Source organism: Oenanthe melanoleuca, unplaced genomic scaffold, assembly GCF_029582105.1.
Source record: "Oenanthe melanoleuca isolate GR-GAL-2019-014 unplaced genomic scaffold, OMel1.0 S001, whole genome shotgun sequence".
Lineage (NCBI taxonomy): Eukaryota > Metazoa > Chordata > Aves > Passeriformes > Muscicapidae > Oenanthe > Oenanthe melanoleuca.
The window spans coordinates 5,807,727-5,826,863 of record NW_026612650.1 but is presented as its reverse complement, the minus strand read 5'-3'; the positions used below and the strand labels follow the sequence as shown (position 1 = coordinate 5,826,863).

Here is a 19,137-nt window from a genome sequence, read left to right as displayed (position 1 = left end):
ATTCTCTGAGTCTTTCACCTGAATTCTCTGTCCTTGTCCTTTTCCTGGATCTCTGTTGCAGATGGAAATTGCTGGTGCCATTCTCACCTTTAACCCCTCTTTTGAACGCAGACTGGTGTTCCCAGGTGTGTTAAGCAGGATTTGCTCAGTGTTTCCACAAAATGTTGTGTTTCTCAGGGAATAAAGGACCCATTTTGACACTGAGGAGGCAACATGGAAGCAAGGAGTCAATTGTGACACTTGGTTCCCATGGAACTGAGGGTCCATTGTGACACAGCAGGGCCACATGGATCCAGTGGTCCATTGTGACACTGTGGATCTACGGAGACCATGGCAACAGAGCTGGAACCCCATGGAACCAAGGAGTCCCTGGTGTCCCAGTGGGGCTGCATGGACCCAATTGTCCATTGTGACCCTGCCCATCCAAGGAGTCCATCTTGACACCACGGAAGCTCATGGAACGAGGTAGGCCATGGTGACACTGCAGAACTTCATGAAACCAAACATTCATTGTGACCCAGCAGGGCATCACTGGAACCAAGGAACCGCTGCTGACAGTACAGAAACTCATGGAATCAGGGGCTGTTGTGGCTCTGCAGAACCAGCACAGCTGCTGGACCTTGTCCCCTGGCCCTTGGGAAGGGAATGTTGTAAGTTGGGTGGGCAGGGGAATGTGAGCAGTGGTGTGGCCAGTAGGTTTGGTCAGTGGAGTGTGGCCAGTGGGTGTGGGAAGTGGGTGTGGGCAGAAGGTGATCAGTGGTTGTGGTCAATGGAGGGGTGCTCAGTTGAGTGGTCATTCGGTGTGGTCAGTTGATAGGGTCAGTGGATGTGTTCAGTGGGTGTACTCAGTGGAAGTATGGTCATTTGTGGGGGTGAGTAGGGTGCAGTCACTGGTGTGTGGTCAGGGGTTCTAGCAAGTGGGTGTGGTCCATGGAAGTGGTCAGTCAGTATGGTCAGTAGATGTAGTTGGTGTGGATGTTCAGTGGGGGTGGGGTCAGTGTTTGTGATCAGTGGATGTGGTCAGTTTGGTGTAAGTTGGGGTGTGGTCAGTGGCTAAGGTCAGTGGGGGTGTGCTCAGTGGGGGTTCGGTCATTTTGAGGTTCTTTGGGGTAGAGTCAATTGCTGCAGTCAGTGGGGGTGGTCAGTGGGTGTGAGCAGTGCAGAGTGGTCAGTGGGTGTGGGCCATGGATGTGGTGAGTGGGAAAATTTGTTTGGGTGTGATAATTGGGGGTACAGGCATTGGTGTCTTGGCAATGGATGTGTTCACTGGGTGTGGTCGGTGGTTCTGGTCAGTGGTGGTGGTCAGTGGGGTGTGGTCAGTGGGTGTGTACTTTTGGGGTGATCATTGGGAAGGTGCTTGGCCAAGGCAAAAGGAGGCTCCCTGTGTGCCCTGCTCCCCTCTCCCTGAGCTCCTGAGAGCTCTGCAGCCCCTGCTGCCATCCCATCTGCCCAGGCCAGCACAACAGCCCCGGCCTTGGGGCCCTGCAGAGCTGCTCCTGCTCCAGGTCCAGGGCCCATCCCAGAGCTGGGGCAGCCACAAAGCTGTGCCCATTTCTGTTCATTCCTGCTCTCATGAGGATGGATCCTCAGAAACTTGGAGGTTCCTGATGAATTTTACTATTCCAGAGGCCTCTTCTTTCTTGAGCTCTTCAGTTCAGGAATTCAGTGGCAAAGGCTCATAAACATTTGTTCAAAACACCAAAACAAAAAAAGCCCCTGGGAATAGTTTAAGTTTTCAATTCCTCTATGATTACTTAGAAAGATTTCAGAAGTGTATTCCAAGTCAATATACCATCTTGAAAATAATGCAGAGAAATGTATTTTGTTTTGTTGTCTTTTCCTGTTTCTAGATTTATATCAGTAATCCCCAATTGATATTGACCCCCAGCACCTTTTAATGCAGTCTGAATATATATGAAAATCAAGACCCATCATGGCTGACAATCAATCATGTATTGTCATTGTTTTCCCCCCCATCATTTCCCTCATTCAACCCCTGAGACCCCTGTGGATCAGGAATGGTGTGGCCAGCAGGACCAGGGCAGTGATTCTTCCCCTGTGCTTGGCAATGTTTGGGCAGCACCTCGAGTGCTGTGTCCAGTTCTGGGCTCCCAATTTAGCAAGGACATGGAGGGGCTGGAACATGTCCAGAGAAGGGCAACAAGGCTGGTGAGGGGTCTGAAACTCAAGTGCTGTGAGAAGGGGCTGAGGGAGCTGGGGATGTTTATCCTGGAGGAATCTCAGGGGAGACCTCATCACTCTTTACGACTCCCTGACAGGAGGGTGCAGCCAGGTGGGGGTCAGGCTTTTTTCCCCAAGGAACTGTGACAGGACAAGAGGACACAGCCTTAAGCTGCACAAGGAAACATTTAGGCTGGACATTAGGAAATGTTCTTCACAAAAAGGGTGATTTGGCATTGGAATTGGCTGCCCAGAGAGGTGGGTGAGTGGATATGGAAAGACTGGATGTGGCACTGAGTGCCATGGTCTGGGTGACAAGGTGGTGTTGGGTCACAGGTTGGACTTGATGCTCAAAAAGTTCTTTCCCAGCCTGGGTGATCTGTGATGATTGTGACACTGCAGGGCCCTGGGGAAGCAAGGGGCCATTGTGACACTGCAGGGCCTCGTGGAACTGAGAGGACCATGGTGACACTGTGTATGACATGGCACCACAGAGCCAAGGGGCCACTGTGACACTGTGGGGCTACATGGAAACATGAATTGTGACTCTATCAAACCTCATGGAACCAAAGGGCCATAGTGACACTTCAGAGCCTTGTGGACCAAGGGGACTACAGTGACACTGTGGGGTCCATGGAACCAAGGGGCCATGGTGACACTGTGGAGCCTCACTGACCAATGGTCCATGGTGACACTGCAGGACAGTATGGAATCATGGAGACCGCTGTGACACTACACAGTGTCATGGAGGCAAGAGCCATTGTGACACTGTGGGGCCTCATGGAATCAAAGGGCAGTTGTGGTATCATTGAAATTGTGGCAGTTGTGTCACCATGGAACCAAGAAGACCATTGTGACCCCATGGAACTAAGGATTCATGTAACAGTGTGGGACACATGGAACTGAGGGGGCATTGTCACACTGTGGGGACTCATGGCATTAATAGAGACATTTGTGACACTGCAGGGCTTCATGGAATGAAGGGACAGTTGTGACACTGTGGGGCCTCATGGAACCAAGGAGAGCATTGTGACACTGTGGGGTACTGTGGAACAAAGAGGCAACTGTGACACAGAGGGCTTTGTGGAACCCAGGGATTGATCTGACACTTGCTTGGCCTCATGGAACCAAGGAGACCATTGTGACACTGAACTTAATGGAATTGTTGCAAATTATACAATTTTAGGTTGTTTTTTTTTTTAATGTAACTTCAGTCAGGGGTTTGTTTGCCTTTGCCCAGGAAAAGGGGACTTCAAGTTTCTCTTCAAAAGGCGCTGTTCACTGAAGTTGGTGAGGCCTGATGAGTTTGACATGTACAGAGTGGGAGTAACGTGAAGATACAGGAGGTAAATGAACATTAACGAACATCACCCCCACTGTAGTTGGAGACACCTGGTCTGGGAAAAGATTGGTAAGACAATCAAAGAATGAGACATAATTCACATCAAAGACAAAGGCATCAGTAACCAACAGGAGATCAAATGCTAAGAACTGTGCAATTTACATCAATTAATTTCTTCAATGAAACATTAATTTCTTTGAGTTTTATCTGTATAAACATGTGAAAAGGCTAGCAAAGAACCATCTGTGATGGCAGGATTTTCACTGCACAACCCAGGTGTGTGTGGGTGGAATGATTTCTATTGCACATGCTGGCCTCAATGGCATCCTGGCCAGAAGAAAGTAATGCCTAAATTCTGTAACACTGATTCTGTTTTTCATGCAGTTTCAGAGACAGTCCCACTGTGGTCCATCACCAACACAGGCTCCTCCTGGACTCCTTGGAGGAGAAAAGGGGAGGCCCTGATTGCACAAAGCTCTCAGAGACTCCAAGGCAAAAGCAAACCCCAAAGTCCTCTGAAAAACCTGCAGTCCCTGGGAGCATGAAGGAGCCCCCCAGGGCCATTCCTGACCAAGGCTCCCCAGGGACTGGTCCCAGCACATCCCTGAGGCCACTGGGATGTGGGGGGATGCTGAGGGCAGCACAAGGGGTGACAGTGGCCAGCCTTGCTGGGGCTGTGCCAGGAGGCCCCAGTGGCTCAGGACAAGGTGTCTCCTCACAGCCCTTGGTGGCACAGACCCTGCTGTGCCCCAGGACACCAAGACTTGGCTTCTCTTTGTCCCCGCCTGTCATATCTGCTTCCAATTTCCTCCTCTAACTGGAACCTGGATACTTTCTCAGTTGTGTCCCTCAGTGGGACCTGTTAAAACTTGAAGAAACTTTGGAGTTTGATTCTGACTTGGAATTCTTGAGAGGTTTCTTCAGCTCCCTCTCAGGGACTGATGTTCAGGGCCTCAACACAAACCCCAAGAGAGTCGTTAAAGTCCTTATGATGCGTCTGTGCTGCTAAGCTGGGCTGGGCTTCTGGCACAGAGGGCCATCCTGGCAACCAAGAACAGCTTCAAAAGCACATTTCTCTTGATGAGCAACTTTTCTCAGAGCCCAGCAGGGCTGGGGCACTGCCTGCAGCCACCCCAGGCACAGCACGGGGCACAGAGAGCTTCAGTCAATCAGGACTGGGAAGATGCTCAGAATTCACTGGGGCAGAATCACTCCCAGCCCTTGGCACAGGAAGCCTCTGGCTACAGGACAAGGCAGCTGCAGCTCCTGCAGTGATCTCCTAAAGCTGGAACATCCCAATGCCTACAGACTCTGTGAGTACATTCTCTGATTATCTCTTGTGTAGAGCAGCCAGGGGTGCCCAGGGCTGTCCTGCTGAGCAGGGTCCTGCAGCCCAGGGTGCTGTGCTGGGGCAGGGACTCTGCTGCCTGCCAGGGACAGCTCTCAGCCAGCCCTGGGAGCTGCTCACAGCACTGGGGACAAGGTCTGGGTGGAATGAGTCAGCTGGTAAGGCTTGGAAGTGTTCTCCTTGTGTGGTGAGGATGCTGCATTGTTCAGGACTGCTCCCAGCATGACATTTAACTGCAGAACATTTCTAAGTAGATTACATAGGGAGCACAGCAAGGCAGAGGCTCCATAAAAGGGAAAATCCTGATTTTATAATCTATGATTTATCTCTAGGTTGCCTGGATGGGAAATTGCACATTGATATTCATCTGTCTGTTCAGGTTGAGAAAAATAAAAGCAATTTCTCTCAAGTCTGAATAAACCAGGCAAAGAAAGAAATCAGCACAGGGTCCCATACAGGCAGTACCAGTGTCTCTTTTCCAACATCCTCAGGATTGCTCTGATGCTGCCATCAGAGCCTGTAGAGGCAGAGCTGGCCCTGGGCAGTGCCCTGTGCTAGGAGGGGTCTGCAGGGCAGAGCTGAGTCCCCAGGGCTGGGCTGGGCTCTGGCAGCACTGGCAGGGCCCAGCCCTGGGCACAGGGAAGCAGCTGCTGACAGGGACAGCTCCAGGCAGCAGAGCCCTGGGCAGGCAGTGGGGGGAAAGTGACACCAAGCTGGGGTGGGATATTTAAAGTCCTCTCCAAACCGAAATATTCCATGATTACTTTTTTGTACAGATCCTCCTGCCAAGACACAGCAAATGTCCAACAGCAGCTCCATCAGCCATTTCCTCCTGCTGCCATTGGCAGACACGCGGCAGCTGCAGCTCCTGCACTTCTGCCTCTTCCTGGGCATCTCCCTGGCTGCCCTCCTGGGCAACGGCCTCATCATCAGCGCCGTAGCCTGCGGCCACCACCTGCACACCCCCATGTTCTTCTTCCTGCTCAACCTGGCCCTCACTGACCTGGGCTGCATCTGCACCACTGTGCCCAAAGCCATGCACAATTCCCTCTGGGACACCAGGAACATTTCCTACTCTGGATGTGCTGCACAGCTCTTTATGGTTGTCTTCTTCCTTGGATCAGAACTTTCCCTCCTGACCATCATGTGCTACGACCGCTACGTGTCCATCTGCAAACCCCTGCACTACGGGACCCTCCTGGGCAGCAGAGCTTGTGCCCACATGGCAGCAGCTGCCTGGGCCAGTGGCTTTCTCAATGCTCTGCTGCACACAGCCAATACATTTTCCCTGCCCCTGTGCCATGGCAATGCCCTGGGCCAGTTCTTCTGTGAAATCCCACACATCCTCAAGCTCTCCTGCTCCAAATCCTACCTCAGGGAATTTGGACTAATTGTGATTAGTATCTGTTTAACATCTGGATGCTTTGTGTTCATTGTATTCTCCTATGTGCAGATCTTCAGGGCTGTGCTGAGGATCCCCTCTGAGCAAGGACGGCACAAAGCCTTTTCCACCTGCCTCCCTCACCTGGCTGTGCTGTCCCTGTTCCTCAGCACTGCAGTATTTGCCTACCTAAAGCCCTCCTCCATCTCCTCCCCATCCCTGGATCTGGTAGTGTCAGTTCTGTACTCAGTGGTGCCTGCAGCCGTGAACCCCTTCATCTACAGCCTGAGGAACCAGGAGCTCAAAACTGCAATGTGGACACTGATAACTGGACGATTTCAGAAAAATTAACCTCGTTACAAATTTCTTCCAATAACTTTTAATAAAAGTAATTCCGCATATAACTTTTTTATTTGTTTGCAGATTTTGGTGTTTTTCCTTTGTATAAGTTTTTTAATGTTGTCCACAATGAAAGGCTATTGTTTCTTCCTTTTCTCATTTTTTTCTCTTCAAATTAACTGTGATCCACAATATGTGTAAATGAGGAGCTGTGCTCTAAATGGCTTTAAATGAAATAAATGATCTCTCTCCCAGAAAATTTTTCTCCAGAGATGCCCCTTTTGTTCCCTTCCCTACAGCTGCAGCAGCAGAGCTGGGGCAGATCAGTGCTGGCACAGCAGCTGTGCCCAGCAGCAGCAGCAGCACTTGGTGTTGCCAGTGCTGCTCCCGTGCCACTGCCCCGCTGCCCTCCTGCCCCTCGTGTTGCTGCAGGGCCTGAGTGCTCTCGGGGCCGGGCACAGCCCTGGGGGTGGCAGTGCCGGGGCTGCAGCAGGGACAGGCCATGGGCACTGCTGGGGCAGCGCTGACGCCTCAGGCCAGGGCCTGGGGGCTCCAGGCTCCTTGGCCAGGCTCTCTCCACAGCACTTGGCCAGGCCAATGCTGAGCAGAGAAAACCCCCGTGAGCAGCCCCAGGCTGGCCGTGGGCAGGCTGGGGGCAAACAGCATGGCTGGTGCTCTGCAAGGTCCCTGCAAGGGGGAGACCCTGGCAAGGAGCAGCAGAGCAGGGGCTGATCCATCCCCACTGCGCTGGACAGCCCAGGGCAGCGTCCCAGAGCGTCCTCATGCACCTGCCAGCAACATCCCCCCTCTGCAGCCCTGGCCTCTCCCCCAGCTCACACAGGTGCCGCATCCTTGCAGGCACAGACACGGCAGCACTGGCTCAGGAGCCCCTGTTTGCACTGCACAGAGCAGGCGTCAGCACCCCCATGGTGCTGCTGTGGGGAGATGGAGCTGAGTGAGCACAAATGCCACACTCCCTGGGGCTAGCAAGGGCTGGGGATGGGAGGGAAACCACTCAGGTTTGTCGTGGCCTCTGCAGTCAGCCAGAAAGTTTGAGCTGTGAGTTTGCTGTCCCACTGCAGACCTTGTTGCTCAGAGACAGGGCTGCCTGGCAGCCACCCCAAACTGCCCATAGCATTTCCTTTCCTTCACCTTGGCCTTCTTTATTCTTCGCTGGTCCAGTTTTTTTCCTATTGCCCATTCCTTTCCTCACCCGTGAAAACAGCCCAACCCTGTTTGCTCTTCACTCTCTTGCCCCCTGCCCCATTGCAATTCCTGAGTTGGCACCCTGGCAACATCCCTTGGGGAGCAGGATCATCCTACAAGTGCTTCAGGAATTGTCTGCAGGCTCCTGAGTGCCTTGTGGGGCTCCCTGTTCTAGGCAGTGAGGAGGGGCTGGAGAGGCTCTGAAGGACTGACAGGATGGGCTTTGGGGCTGAGAAGAAGCTGAGGGTCCTGGGCTGCTGGACCTTGTGAAGAGGAGGCCCAGGGCTCATCCTGCAGCTGTTCCATGGGTGCTTTCAGAGAATCACAGAATCAGCAAGGCTGGAAAATACCTTGGAGATTATAAAGTCCAACCTGTGTGCTGAAACCACCTTGTGTCTTTGAGCCTCCTCCTCTCCAGGATGAACATCCTCAGCTCCCTCAATCACTCCTCACCAGCCTTGTTGCCCTTCCTTGGACACGCTTGAGCCCCTCCATGTCCTTCCTAAACTGGAGGGCCCAGAACTGGACACAGCACTCGAGGTGATGCCCAACCAGTCCCGGGCACAGTGGAAGAATCACTGCCCTGGTCCTGCTGGCCACACCATTCCTGATCCAGGCCAGGTGCCATTGGCCTTCTTGGCCACCTGGGCACACTGCTGGCTCATATCCAGCGCCCCCAGCTCCCTTTCTGCCTGGCCACTCTACAGCCACTCTATCCCCAGCCTGTAGCACTGCAGGGTTGTTGTGGCCAAAGTGCAGAACCCAGAACTTGGTCTTGTTAAACCTGTCCTTGTTGGATTTGCTGCACCCTCCTGTCAGGGAGCTGTAGAGAGTGATGAGGTCTCACCTGAGCCTCCTCCAGGATAAACATCCCCATCTCCCTCACTCCTCTCATCACTTGTCTTCCAGATCCCTTACCAGCCTTTTTGCCCTTCTCAGGACACACTCCAGCCCTTCCATGTCCTTCCTAAATTGTGAGGCCCAGAACTGGACACAGAACTCGAGGTGCTGCCTCACCAGTGCAGAGTATAGGGGAAGAATCACTGCCCTGGTCCTTCTGGCCACACCATTCCTGATCCAAAGGAGTGCCAGGAATTGGATGTGGGGAAATAGTGGGGAGGGGACTGGTGACAAAGTGTGATTGATTGTCAGCCTAAAGTCTCTTGATTTTCATATCTATTCAGATTGCATTACAAGGTGCTGGGGGTCTAAATCAATTGTACGTTGCTGATGTCAATCTATAAACAGAAAAGACAACACAAAACAGTTCTCTCTGGATTGTTTTCAATATAGTATATTCATTTGGAATATGCTTCTGAAATCTGACTAACAACAAAAGAATTGGAAACCTAAATTATTCCCAGGAACTTCTCTTGTTTGGGTGTTTTGCACAAATGTTTATGAGTTTTTGTCGCTAAATTCCTGAAGTGAACAGCTCGAGGAAATAGTGGCCTCTTGATTAGTAAAATTCATCAGCATCCTCCAAGTTGGTGAGGATCCATCCTCATCAGAGCAGGAATGAACAGAAAGGGGCACAGCTTTGTGGCTGCCCCAGCTCTGGGATGGGCCCTGGGCCTGGAGCAGGAGCAGCTCTGCAGGGCCCCAAGGCCGGGGCTGTTGTGCTGGCCTGGGCAGATGGGATGCAGCAGGGGCTGCAGAGCTCTCAGGAGCTCAGGGAGAAGGCAGCAGGGCACACAGGGAGCCTACTTTTGCCTTAGCCAAGCTCATTCCTAATGACCAACACAAATTTACCACACCCACTGACCCCCAGTTTACCGTACCCTCACTGATCACACCCACTGCCCCCACCCATGGACCACGCCCCACCAAATTCTCTCATTTACCACCCCCCACTGCCCACACCCACTAACCAGACCAAGTGGCCACCCAACTGACTACACCCACTGACCACCCCCGCTGACTATACTCACTGACCGCAGCAACTGACCACACCCCCATGACCTCCAAAGTGACCATACTGCCACTAGCACATCCCAAGTGACCATAACCAGTGGCCACACACAGTGACCACGCTCATATGCAAAAAAGCAATGGCAAAAGCCCAATGTCCACACCCACTGGCTACACCGCCCAACCATACCCCAATGAGCATACACCCACTGACCACACCTCAATGACCATGCTCCACAACTACATACCAATTACCACCCTAATGACAACCCCTACTGACCACACCTCAAGGACCACCCCAATGAAAATACCCACTGTCCAAAACCACTGCCCACACCCACTTACCACCACATGACATCAATCCACTGACAAACCAACTGACCATGCTCCCAAGGTCTACCTCCACTGACCACACAAACAACCACACCCCCTGGCCATGCAACTGACCAGCCCCACCTGACTACCCAACTGACCACATTCACTGACCACATCCACTGACCACACTTATAGACCACCTCCGCCAACCACACCCCAATGACCGCAGACCACTGACCACACCCCCTAATGACACCCCAGTGAGCACTCAACTTACCACACCCACTGACCACACCAAGTGACCACACCCAATGCTCACTCTGCACTGCTCACACACACTGACCATACACTCATTTTGCACACCCCACTGATCACACCAACTGATCGCACCCACTGACCACACCCATTGCCAAGACACCAATGCCCACATCCCACTGGCCACACCCACTGAACATACACTGACTGACCACAGGCCACTGATCACCCCCACTAACTACACCAACTGGCCATTTCCCACTGATTCCAACCACTGATGACACCCCATTCAAAACCCAGCTGACCACATGCACTGTCCACAAACACAGACCACTTCCCACTGACTACCCAACTGACCACATTCACTGACCACACCCACTCACCATAGCCAGTGACCACTCCCACTGACCACACTACAATGACAACTCAACTCACCACACCCACTGACCACACACATTGCTCACAACCAGTGACCACTCCCCACTGACACACCCTGTGCACAGCTGTTCTCAGGATGGGGAGGCTGCAGTACCTGATTCTGTCCACATGGGGACAGAACTGCTCTGGAAGGGGAGAATACTACCATGCTGTATCTACAAAGGGGCAGTACTGCTCAGGGTGGGGGGAGGGGAGAGGGGGTTGTAGTGCCAAGTTTTGTCCACAAATAGGCAGGAGTCCTCAGTAGGGGAGGGGTCTGCAGTAACACCTTGTGTCCACAAGGGGGAAACACTGCTAGGGGGAGGGTAGCAGGGCTGCAGTACCATGCAGTGTCCACAAGGGGAGAGGACTCCTCAGAGGGAGGGGCTGCAGTACCAGCTTGTGTTCACAAGGGCCAACACTACTCAGAAATGGGGTACTGCAGTACCCAGCTGTGTCCACAAGAGGGAGAGCTCTGTTTGAGGGGTGGGCCTGCAGAATCTGGCTGTGTCCACAAGGGGGTAGCACCGTTTGGAGTGGGGGCGGCTGCAGTACCAGGTTGTGTCCACAAAGGGGAAGCACTGCTCAGAAGGAGAGGGCTCCACTACCATGCTGTGTGCACACACGAGCAGCACTGTGTGAAGTGGGGCTGCAGTACTGGGCTGTGTCCACAAGGGGGGAGCATTACTCATGAAGGGGGGGCAGGGGGGCTGCATTTGCAGTCTGTGTCCTCAAAGGTGGCAGGACTTCTGCTGGAAGGGGGATGGGGGCTGTAATACCGGGTTGTGTCCACAAGGTGGCAGCACTGCTCAGTGGGGGGGGCTGCAGTATTTGGTTTTGTCCAAAATGATGCAGCCCAGCTTGTGGTGGGCTGCCATACCACATTATATCAACAAGTGGGCAGCACTGCTCAGGGCAGGAGGCTGCAGTACTGGGTTGTGTCCACAAGGAGACAGCACTGCTCAAAAGGAGGGGGCTGCATTATAATATTGTGTCCACAATAGGACAGTACTGCTCTGGGGAGGGGGGGGGGTCTGCAGTACAGGGCTGTGTCCACAAGGGGGCAGCACTGTTGAGGGGGCAGTGTGGGCCGCAGTACCATGCTGCAGTACGATGCTGTGTCCACAAAAGGACAACACTGCTTGGAAATGGGTGTTGCTGTACCAGGTTTTGTCCACAAGGGGGCAGCAGTTCTCGAAAATGGGGTGGCCTGCAGTGCCCAGTTGTGTCCACAAGAGGGAAGAACTGCTTGGGATGGGCTGCAGTTCTGGGTTGTGTCCACAAGGGGACAGCACTGCTTGTGGGAGAAGGCTGCAGTACAATCCTGTGCCTACAAGGAGACAGCAGTGTTTAGAAGGAGGGAACACCAGTATCATGCTGTGTCCAAAATGGGGCAGCACTGCTCTTAGATGGAGGGGGCTCCAGTACCGAGTTCTGTCCACAAGGGTGCAGGACTGCTCAGGAGGGGTAGGGGCTATGGTACCAGGTTGTGTCGAAAGGGGCACAGCACTGCTCGGGGCAGATGGGCTGCAGTACCATGTGTTGATCACAAGGGGTCAGCACTGCACAGAGGGGGGGGGGGGGGGGGGTGGAGGGCTGCAGTACTTAGCTGTTTCCAGAAGGGAGCAGCACTGCTCAGAAGTAAGCAGCTGCAGTACCATGCTGTGTTCACAAGGGGGAAGCTCTTCTCAGGGGGTTGGGGCTGCAGTACCAGGGTGTGTTCCCACAAGGGGACAGCACTGCTCTAGGGGAGTGAGGGCTGCAGTACCAGGTTGTGTCCACAAGGAAGCAGCATTGCTCAGAGGGGGGGCCTGTAATACCGGTCTGTGTCCACAAGGCGGCAGCACAGCTTGTGAAGGGGTGAAGGCTGCAGTGCTGAGTTTTGTTCACAAGGGGCAGGACTGCTCAGCAAAGGGTGGGGGTTACAGTACGGGTAGTGTCCTCAAGGGGGCAGCACTACTCAGGAGGGGTGTGGTCTGCAGTTCATGCTGTGTCCACAATGGGACAACACTGCTCAGAGAGGGAGGTTGCAGGTTGTGTCCAAATGAGGGCAGCAGTACACAAAAGGGGAGGGCTGCATGACCCTGCCATGCCCACAAGGGGGCAGCACTGTTAGAGGGGGGCGGGCTGAAGTATCGGGCTGTGTCCACAAGGGGTCAGCAAAGATCTGAGACCAGGTGGCTGCAGTACTGGGTTCTGTCCACAAGAGGCAGCACTGCTTGAGGGTGGGGCTACAGAACCGGATTGTTGTTTCCCTTTTCCACAAAGGGAAAGCTCTGCTCTGAGGAGAGGGCTGCAGTATCAGGTTGTGTCACAAAAGGGGCAGCAGTAATCGGAAAAGGGGGCTTCATTACCATGCTGGGTCCACAAAGGGGCAGCACTCCTGCGGGGATGGCTGCAGTACAGGGTTGTGTCCACGAGGGGGCAGCGCTGCTCAAAGAGGGGGCTGCAGTGACATCCTGTGTCCATGAGGGGACAGCACTGCTCGCACTGGGCGACTGCATTAATGGGTTGGCTCCATAAGGGGGCAGCAGTTCTCAGGGTAGGGCCTGTAGTACCAGGTTGTGTTCTCAAAGGGGCAGCTCTGCTCGGGGGAGTGGAGGGCTGCACTTCTGGGTTGTGTCCAAAAGAGGACAGCACTCCTCGTGAGGGGGGTTTGCAATACCGGCTTGTGTCAACAAAGGGGCAGCAGTAATCAGAAGGGGGGCTGCAGTACCGAACTGTGTCACTAGGGAGCAGCACTACTCAGGGAGGGTGGGGGCTGCAGTACTGTGTCTACAAGGCGGCAGCATTGATTGGTAGGGAGGCCTGCAGTACTGGGTTGTGTGCAGAGGGGGCAGCACTGCTTAGGGAAGAGGGGGATGCAGTATGTGGTTGTGTCCATAGGGGCAGCACTGTTAAGGTGGGGGGGGGCTTCAGGCTTCAGTACCTAGCTGTGTCCACCAGGGGGTAGAACAGCCTCAGGAGGAGGCTGCTGTACCGGGGTATGTCCACAAGGAGGCAGCACTGATCAAAAAGGGGGGGCTACAGTAATAGGCTATGTCCAGAATGGGGCAGCACTACTCAGATAAGAGGGGGATGCAGTACCATGCTGTGTCCACAAGGGAGCAGCACTCCTCAAGGGATGGGTCTGCAGTACTGGGTGGTGATGCGATTACACTGTGTCTTTTTCCTAATTATTTAAGATTAGACAAAGTATTGCATCATGGATGGAGAAGGATACAAAGAGGCTCTTTCAATCTCAGTTTATTGCAGGGCGATGGCGTGTCCGGAAAGAGACCGAGTCTCTCCCTGCACCAGGTATTCAGGAGAAGGGAATGGGAGTGGCTTTGGCTAGCTGCCAATGGGATGAGGACGCAGAGGGACTAGGAACAGCATGTCCGACCCCCGCGGTGGTTACAAGGACACAGGGGAAGGTCACAGGACCGGAAAGGAAGACATGAACTGGGGACTGCAGGAAGGAGGTTACAGGGTATTTTGATTTCAGTTCTTATACCTCCTATACCGAATTACAACAGGGTGGAGTCTGTAAGGGGGCAGCACTGTTAGTGGAGGGAGGGAGTGCAGTGCCAAGTTCTTTTCCACAAGCGGGCAGAACTGCTCGGGGGTGGTGCGGTCTGCAGTACCATGCTGTGTCCACAACTCCAGAGCACTGCTCTGACGGGGTATCTGCCCTACCAGGTTGTGGGTTGTGTCCACGAGGAGGCAGACATAGTCAGAAGCAGGGGGGTGCAGTACCATGCTGTGTCCACAAAAAACCAGCACTGCTGTTCGGGGGGGGGAGGCGCGGAGGGGGCTGCAATACTGGGCTGCGTCCACAATAGGGCAACACTTCTCAGAAGGAGGGAGGTTGTAGTACTGGATTGTGTCAAAAAGGAGGCAGCACGGCTATGGAAGGCAGTGGGCTGCAGTACCATGTTGTGTCCACAAGGGGGCAGCACTGCTTGGGGGGAGGTACGCAATATTTGTTTTTTTCAAAAAGGGGGCTGGAGTTCTGGGAGGAGGGGACTGCAGTACCATGCTGTGCCCACAAGGGGGCAGCACTGCTGGGGGGGGGAGGGGCATGGAGGGAAAGGGACCACAGTACCATCCATGCTGTGTCCACAAGGGGGCAGCATTCCTTAAGGGATAGTTCTGCAGAATGGGATTGGTTTCACAAGAGGGCGCCAGTGCTCAGTGGTGGGGGGGGGGGGGGGGGGGAGGCTACAGTACCATGCTGTGTCCATAAGAGGGCAGAACAGTTGAGGAGGGGGGAGCTGCAGTGCGAAGTTTTGTTCACAAGAACTGCTTGGCGAAGGTACAGGCTGCAGTACCGTTCCGTGTCCACAATGGGCCAGCCTTGCTCTGGCGGGGTGTCTGCAGTACTGGGTTGTGTCCACAAGGGACAGCAGTGCCTGGGTGTGGGGGGCTGCAGAACCATGCTGTGTCCGTGAGGGGGCAGCACTCCTCAGAAGGGAACCTGGGGTTATTGTGACACTCCAGAGCCTTGTTTAACCAGTAAGGTCATTGTGACACTCCAAGGCCTCATTGAATCAGAGACCACTGCGACACTTCAGAACCTCATGGCACGAAGGGTTTATTGTGGCACAGCACTAAGGGTTTATTGTGGCAAAGCAGGATCCCATGGAATCAATTGTCCATTGTGAGAATGCGGATCCCAGGAGATCATGGTGATGCTACAGATGCTCACGGAACCAAGAGTCCATTGTTACAAAGCAAGGCCTCATGGAACCAAGGGTCCCTTGTTAAACTGTGTGGCCTCATGAAGCCATGAGCCATTGAGACTGAGGAACTCATGGAAGCAAGAGTCCATTGTCACACTGTGGAGCCCTGTGGAACCAAGGGGACCACAGTGACATTGTGGAGCCTTATGGAATGATGGAGACTATTCTGACACTTTGGGACCCACTGGAACACTAGAGGCCATTACAGCATGGAATCAGGGGCAGTACAGTGACACTGTGGGTCTGCATGGGATGGAGGATCCATTCTACCCATGGAACCAAGGTTACCATTGTGACACTATGGGGTACCATGGAACCAAAGGTGCATTGTGACACAGCAGGGCCTCATGGATTCAAGTGAACCCATGGAACAGGTGTGGTTGGCTTGGCCTTACTAGTCCAGCTGCCCTTGGCATGTCAAGGGTCTCTTCTCATGTGCCCCTTCAACACTGGAGTTCTGGGCTTTCCTCCAAATGGAAAAGAACTGTCCTTTTCCTCCAGGCACTCAGGTCGAAACAGGATTCTGCCTCCAAAATTCCCAATATATATGGATTGCTCCCAGACAAAAACATGTCATTACCAACAGGTCTGGCTGCCCTTGTCTTCCTGAGAGCTTGCTCTCACCTGCCTTCACATGCTGGGGCTCAGTGCTTTCCTTCCTATGGAAAAGAACTGCCCCTCCTGCACTGAAACTCATGGCCAAAATTGGTATTTTCCTCAAAACTTCATATCTCCAAGAGTTTCTCCACACCAATAGCTGCCAAAACAGACAGGTCTGGCTGGCCTTGGCTTCTGGTGGTCTCCCCGAATTTGCCCTGAGACATTGGGGCTCCATGCTTTCCTTCCTATAGGAAAGAACCATCCTTGTCCAGGCACTCAAGGCTGAAATCAGAATTCTGCCTCCAAAATTCTGTGCAACCGGGGATTGCTCCTAGACAAAAGGACAGATGGATCTGGCTGGTCTTGGCTTCTGGTGGCTACTGCTCACCTACCCCTGAAACACCGGGGCTCTATGATTTCCTTCCAGTGGAAAAAAGGCCATCCTTCTTCTCCAGGTGCCCATGGCTGAAATTGAGATTCCACCTCCAGAAGTCCTATATCCAAAGATTGCTCCTACACTAAAGCTGCCATTACCATCAGGTCTGGCTGGCCTTGGCCTCCTGAGAGCTGGCTCTTACCTGCCTTCCAAACACTGGGGCTCAGTGCTTTCCTTTCTGTGGAAAACAACTGGCCTTCTCCTCTGTGGGGTTAATTCTCCAATGCTCTAGGCACCATTTGTCTGGTTGTGATTGTTTTCTTTAACGAGCAAAGCAGCTAAAAATTGCTATAAAGTTGTTTATTGCAAAGGCACATCAGTCTCAAAAGGCAAAGAGTCACAAGTGTAGGTTTTGGTATAGCGCCACAATTAGAAGGAGAAGTACTCCTGTCAAGGTCCCAGGAAGCTGATGTTGCTGTGGCAGCATCTTCTTCAGGTGATGATGATGGTGGCGAGAGAGCAGGAGCAAAAGCAAAAGGCAAAGTGAAGCTAAGAGCAGAAGTGAAGTGCTCTCCCCAATGCATAGATTTTTATATAGAAACTTCCCAACAAGCTAAAGACAAAAACTCGAAGCACTGTTTCTTAACCTATTAGAATTCTAGTTTTTAGCACGCTAGGTTCTGTATAAACTATGCCTATGGTCTGTCTTGTTCTATCTGAAAAATGTAAGCAATCTTCTTATTACAGTTTGATTATGTCTAAAACTATGTTCCTGCAGCCTCCATGGAAACACTGGTATCTAGGACTAGGTTTTTCAACCTTCACTAGAACTCACACTTCTCCTCTGGTATCTGAGACCTTTTACTCACTAAAAGCACTTAATGCTTATTCCTAATTACTTACTTGCTTACTTATTCCAAAACTTAAACTTACATCTCTATTTTATGTGTGAACGGCTTAACATACTTCAGTTCATCCAAAGGTTTTAATTCAATCCCTGCACTCTGATTTCTCTCTGAAGAATTCAGAGAGACTCGTGAATTACAGATTCCAACACTCCTCCAGGCAAAAAAAGGGCTGAAATCAGGATTCAACATTCAAAACTTCTAATATCCAAGGGCTGCACCCAGACAAACCTGCCAGGACAGACAGTCTGCTTGGCCTTGGCCTCTGGTGGCTGCCGCTTATCTGCCCCTGAAACCTGGGGCTCCGTGGTTTCCTTACTGAGGTGACACTTACATGGTGACACTTTGGGGCCTGGTTAAATGAAGGGGCCATTGTGACACTGCAGAGTACCATGGATCCAAGGGAACATTGTGACACTGTGGGGTCTCATGGCACCAAGGACATCACTGTGGCACTGCTGGGTAGCAGGGTCCCAAGGGCCTGTGTGAAGCAGCAGGGCTTTGTGGAACCAAGAGGCCATTGCTGCATTACAGGGCCTGGTGCAGCCAAAGGGCCGTTGTGATCCTGCAGGGCCTCATGGAAGCAAGGGGCCATTGTGACACTGCAGATGCAAGAAGAACATAGTGACATTGCCCCACGAAACCAAAAGGGAGATGGAACAGGTCTGACTGGCTTTGCTTCCCGGAGTCCCACCTGGCAGGTCTAGATGATTTTGGAATGTTGAGGGCTGCCTCTCATCAGCCCCTGGAGCACTGAGTCCTTGTACTTTCCTTCCTATAAAAAAGAATCATCTATTCTTCCAGGTGCCCATGGCCAAAATTGATAGTCCCCCTACAAAATTCCCAATATGCAAGGATTCTCCCATGCAAAAACTGCCAGGACAGGACAGAGAGCTAAGACTGCTTGGGGCCTGGTGGTCACTTCTCATCTCAAGGAAGCTCTGAGGAAAATATTTGAACAGGTTTTACTACTGGAACATCAATAAGTCTCTCATCCTCTGAAAAATTCAGATGCTCTTCTGATCATATGAGTCTTTTTTACTTGTTGTTTATATGCATATGTAAAATAAATAATTTTTCAAGCTAAATAATATTATGTTTGCCACTCTACAAGTGTTACATGACACAAACAACCTCCTCTACCTATGGATGCAGGTCATCTGTGCAAGCAAACACACTAAAGAATGCAGCAGGAATTATTTGTCCCAGCTAACATCGGTCACATCTCCTCTGGAGCTGGAGGTGCAGCCGTGGTGCCCACAGCAGCCCTGGGGCTCTGTGCCCCATGGCCTCCCTGCTGGGCAGCCTCTGCCAGCTCCTGCACAGCCCGTGGCACCTGTGGGCCTGCACTGACAGCCCTGCCCCGGGCTCTGCCGGGCTCTGGGCCAGCAGAGAGGCCGGGCAGGGCTGGCCATGGCCGGGAACAGGCCCTGAGCCCCGCAGGAGGATGGAGCTGGGCCACAGCCAAACTCAGCCCAGGGCAAACCTGGGCTCAGCAGCCAGGGCTGGCAAGGGCTGGGGACAGAGGCTGGCGCTGACAAATGTCCTGGGCCCCCTCCCTGCTCTGTGCATGCCACCAAGGACACAAAGCAGCCTCCTCTCTGGGCCACTTGCCGTTTCCAATGCCTTCCACAGGCGCTGGCCCTGCCCCACAAGGCCTGGGCTGAGTCCTGCCCCTGCACACTCAGCCAGGCTGAGATGGACACTGCTGCTTTCTCTGGCAGGCTCTCTCAGGCCAGCCCAGCTCCCTGCAAGCTGTGCCAGCTGCCCTGAGCTCTGTGCAGCACCAAGGGCCTCTCCCCAGCACAGCCCAGCTGGCTCTGGCCCCACAGCTCTG

At 53.0% G+C, this 19,137-nt stretch overlaps 3 protein-coding genes across 4 annotated transcripts in view; 2 read left to right on the top strand and 1 right to left on the bottom strand.

Annotated features, from left to right (window-relative positions):
* The window catches only part of LOC130266127 (uncharacterized), a 1,034,314-nt gene that overhangs the window by 297,318 nt on the left and 717,859 nt on the right, over positions 1-19,137 (top strand). The gene's annotated exons all lie outside the window — the stretch shown is intronic.
* Positions 1-19,137, bottom strand: part of LOC130266132 (olfactory receptor 14A16-like) — a 540,143-nt gene that overhangs the window by 500,158 nt on the left and 20,848 nt on the right. The gene's annotated exons all lie outside the window — the stretch shown is intronic.
* Positions 362-6,663, top strand: LOC130266133 (olfactory receptor 14A16-like). Its single transcript, XM_056515472.1, has 4 exons — positions 362-465; positions 3,422-3,527; positions 3,908-4,836; positions 5,648-6,663. Exons 3-4 carry the CDS (start codon positions 4,707-4,709, stop codon positions 6,601-6,603), a joined length of 1,086 nt encoding a protein of 361 aa, XP_056371447.1. The 5' UTR covers positions 362-465; positions 3,422-3,527; positions 3,908-4,706; the 3' UTR covers positions 6,604-6,663.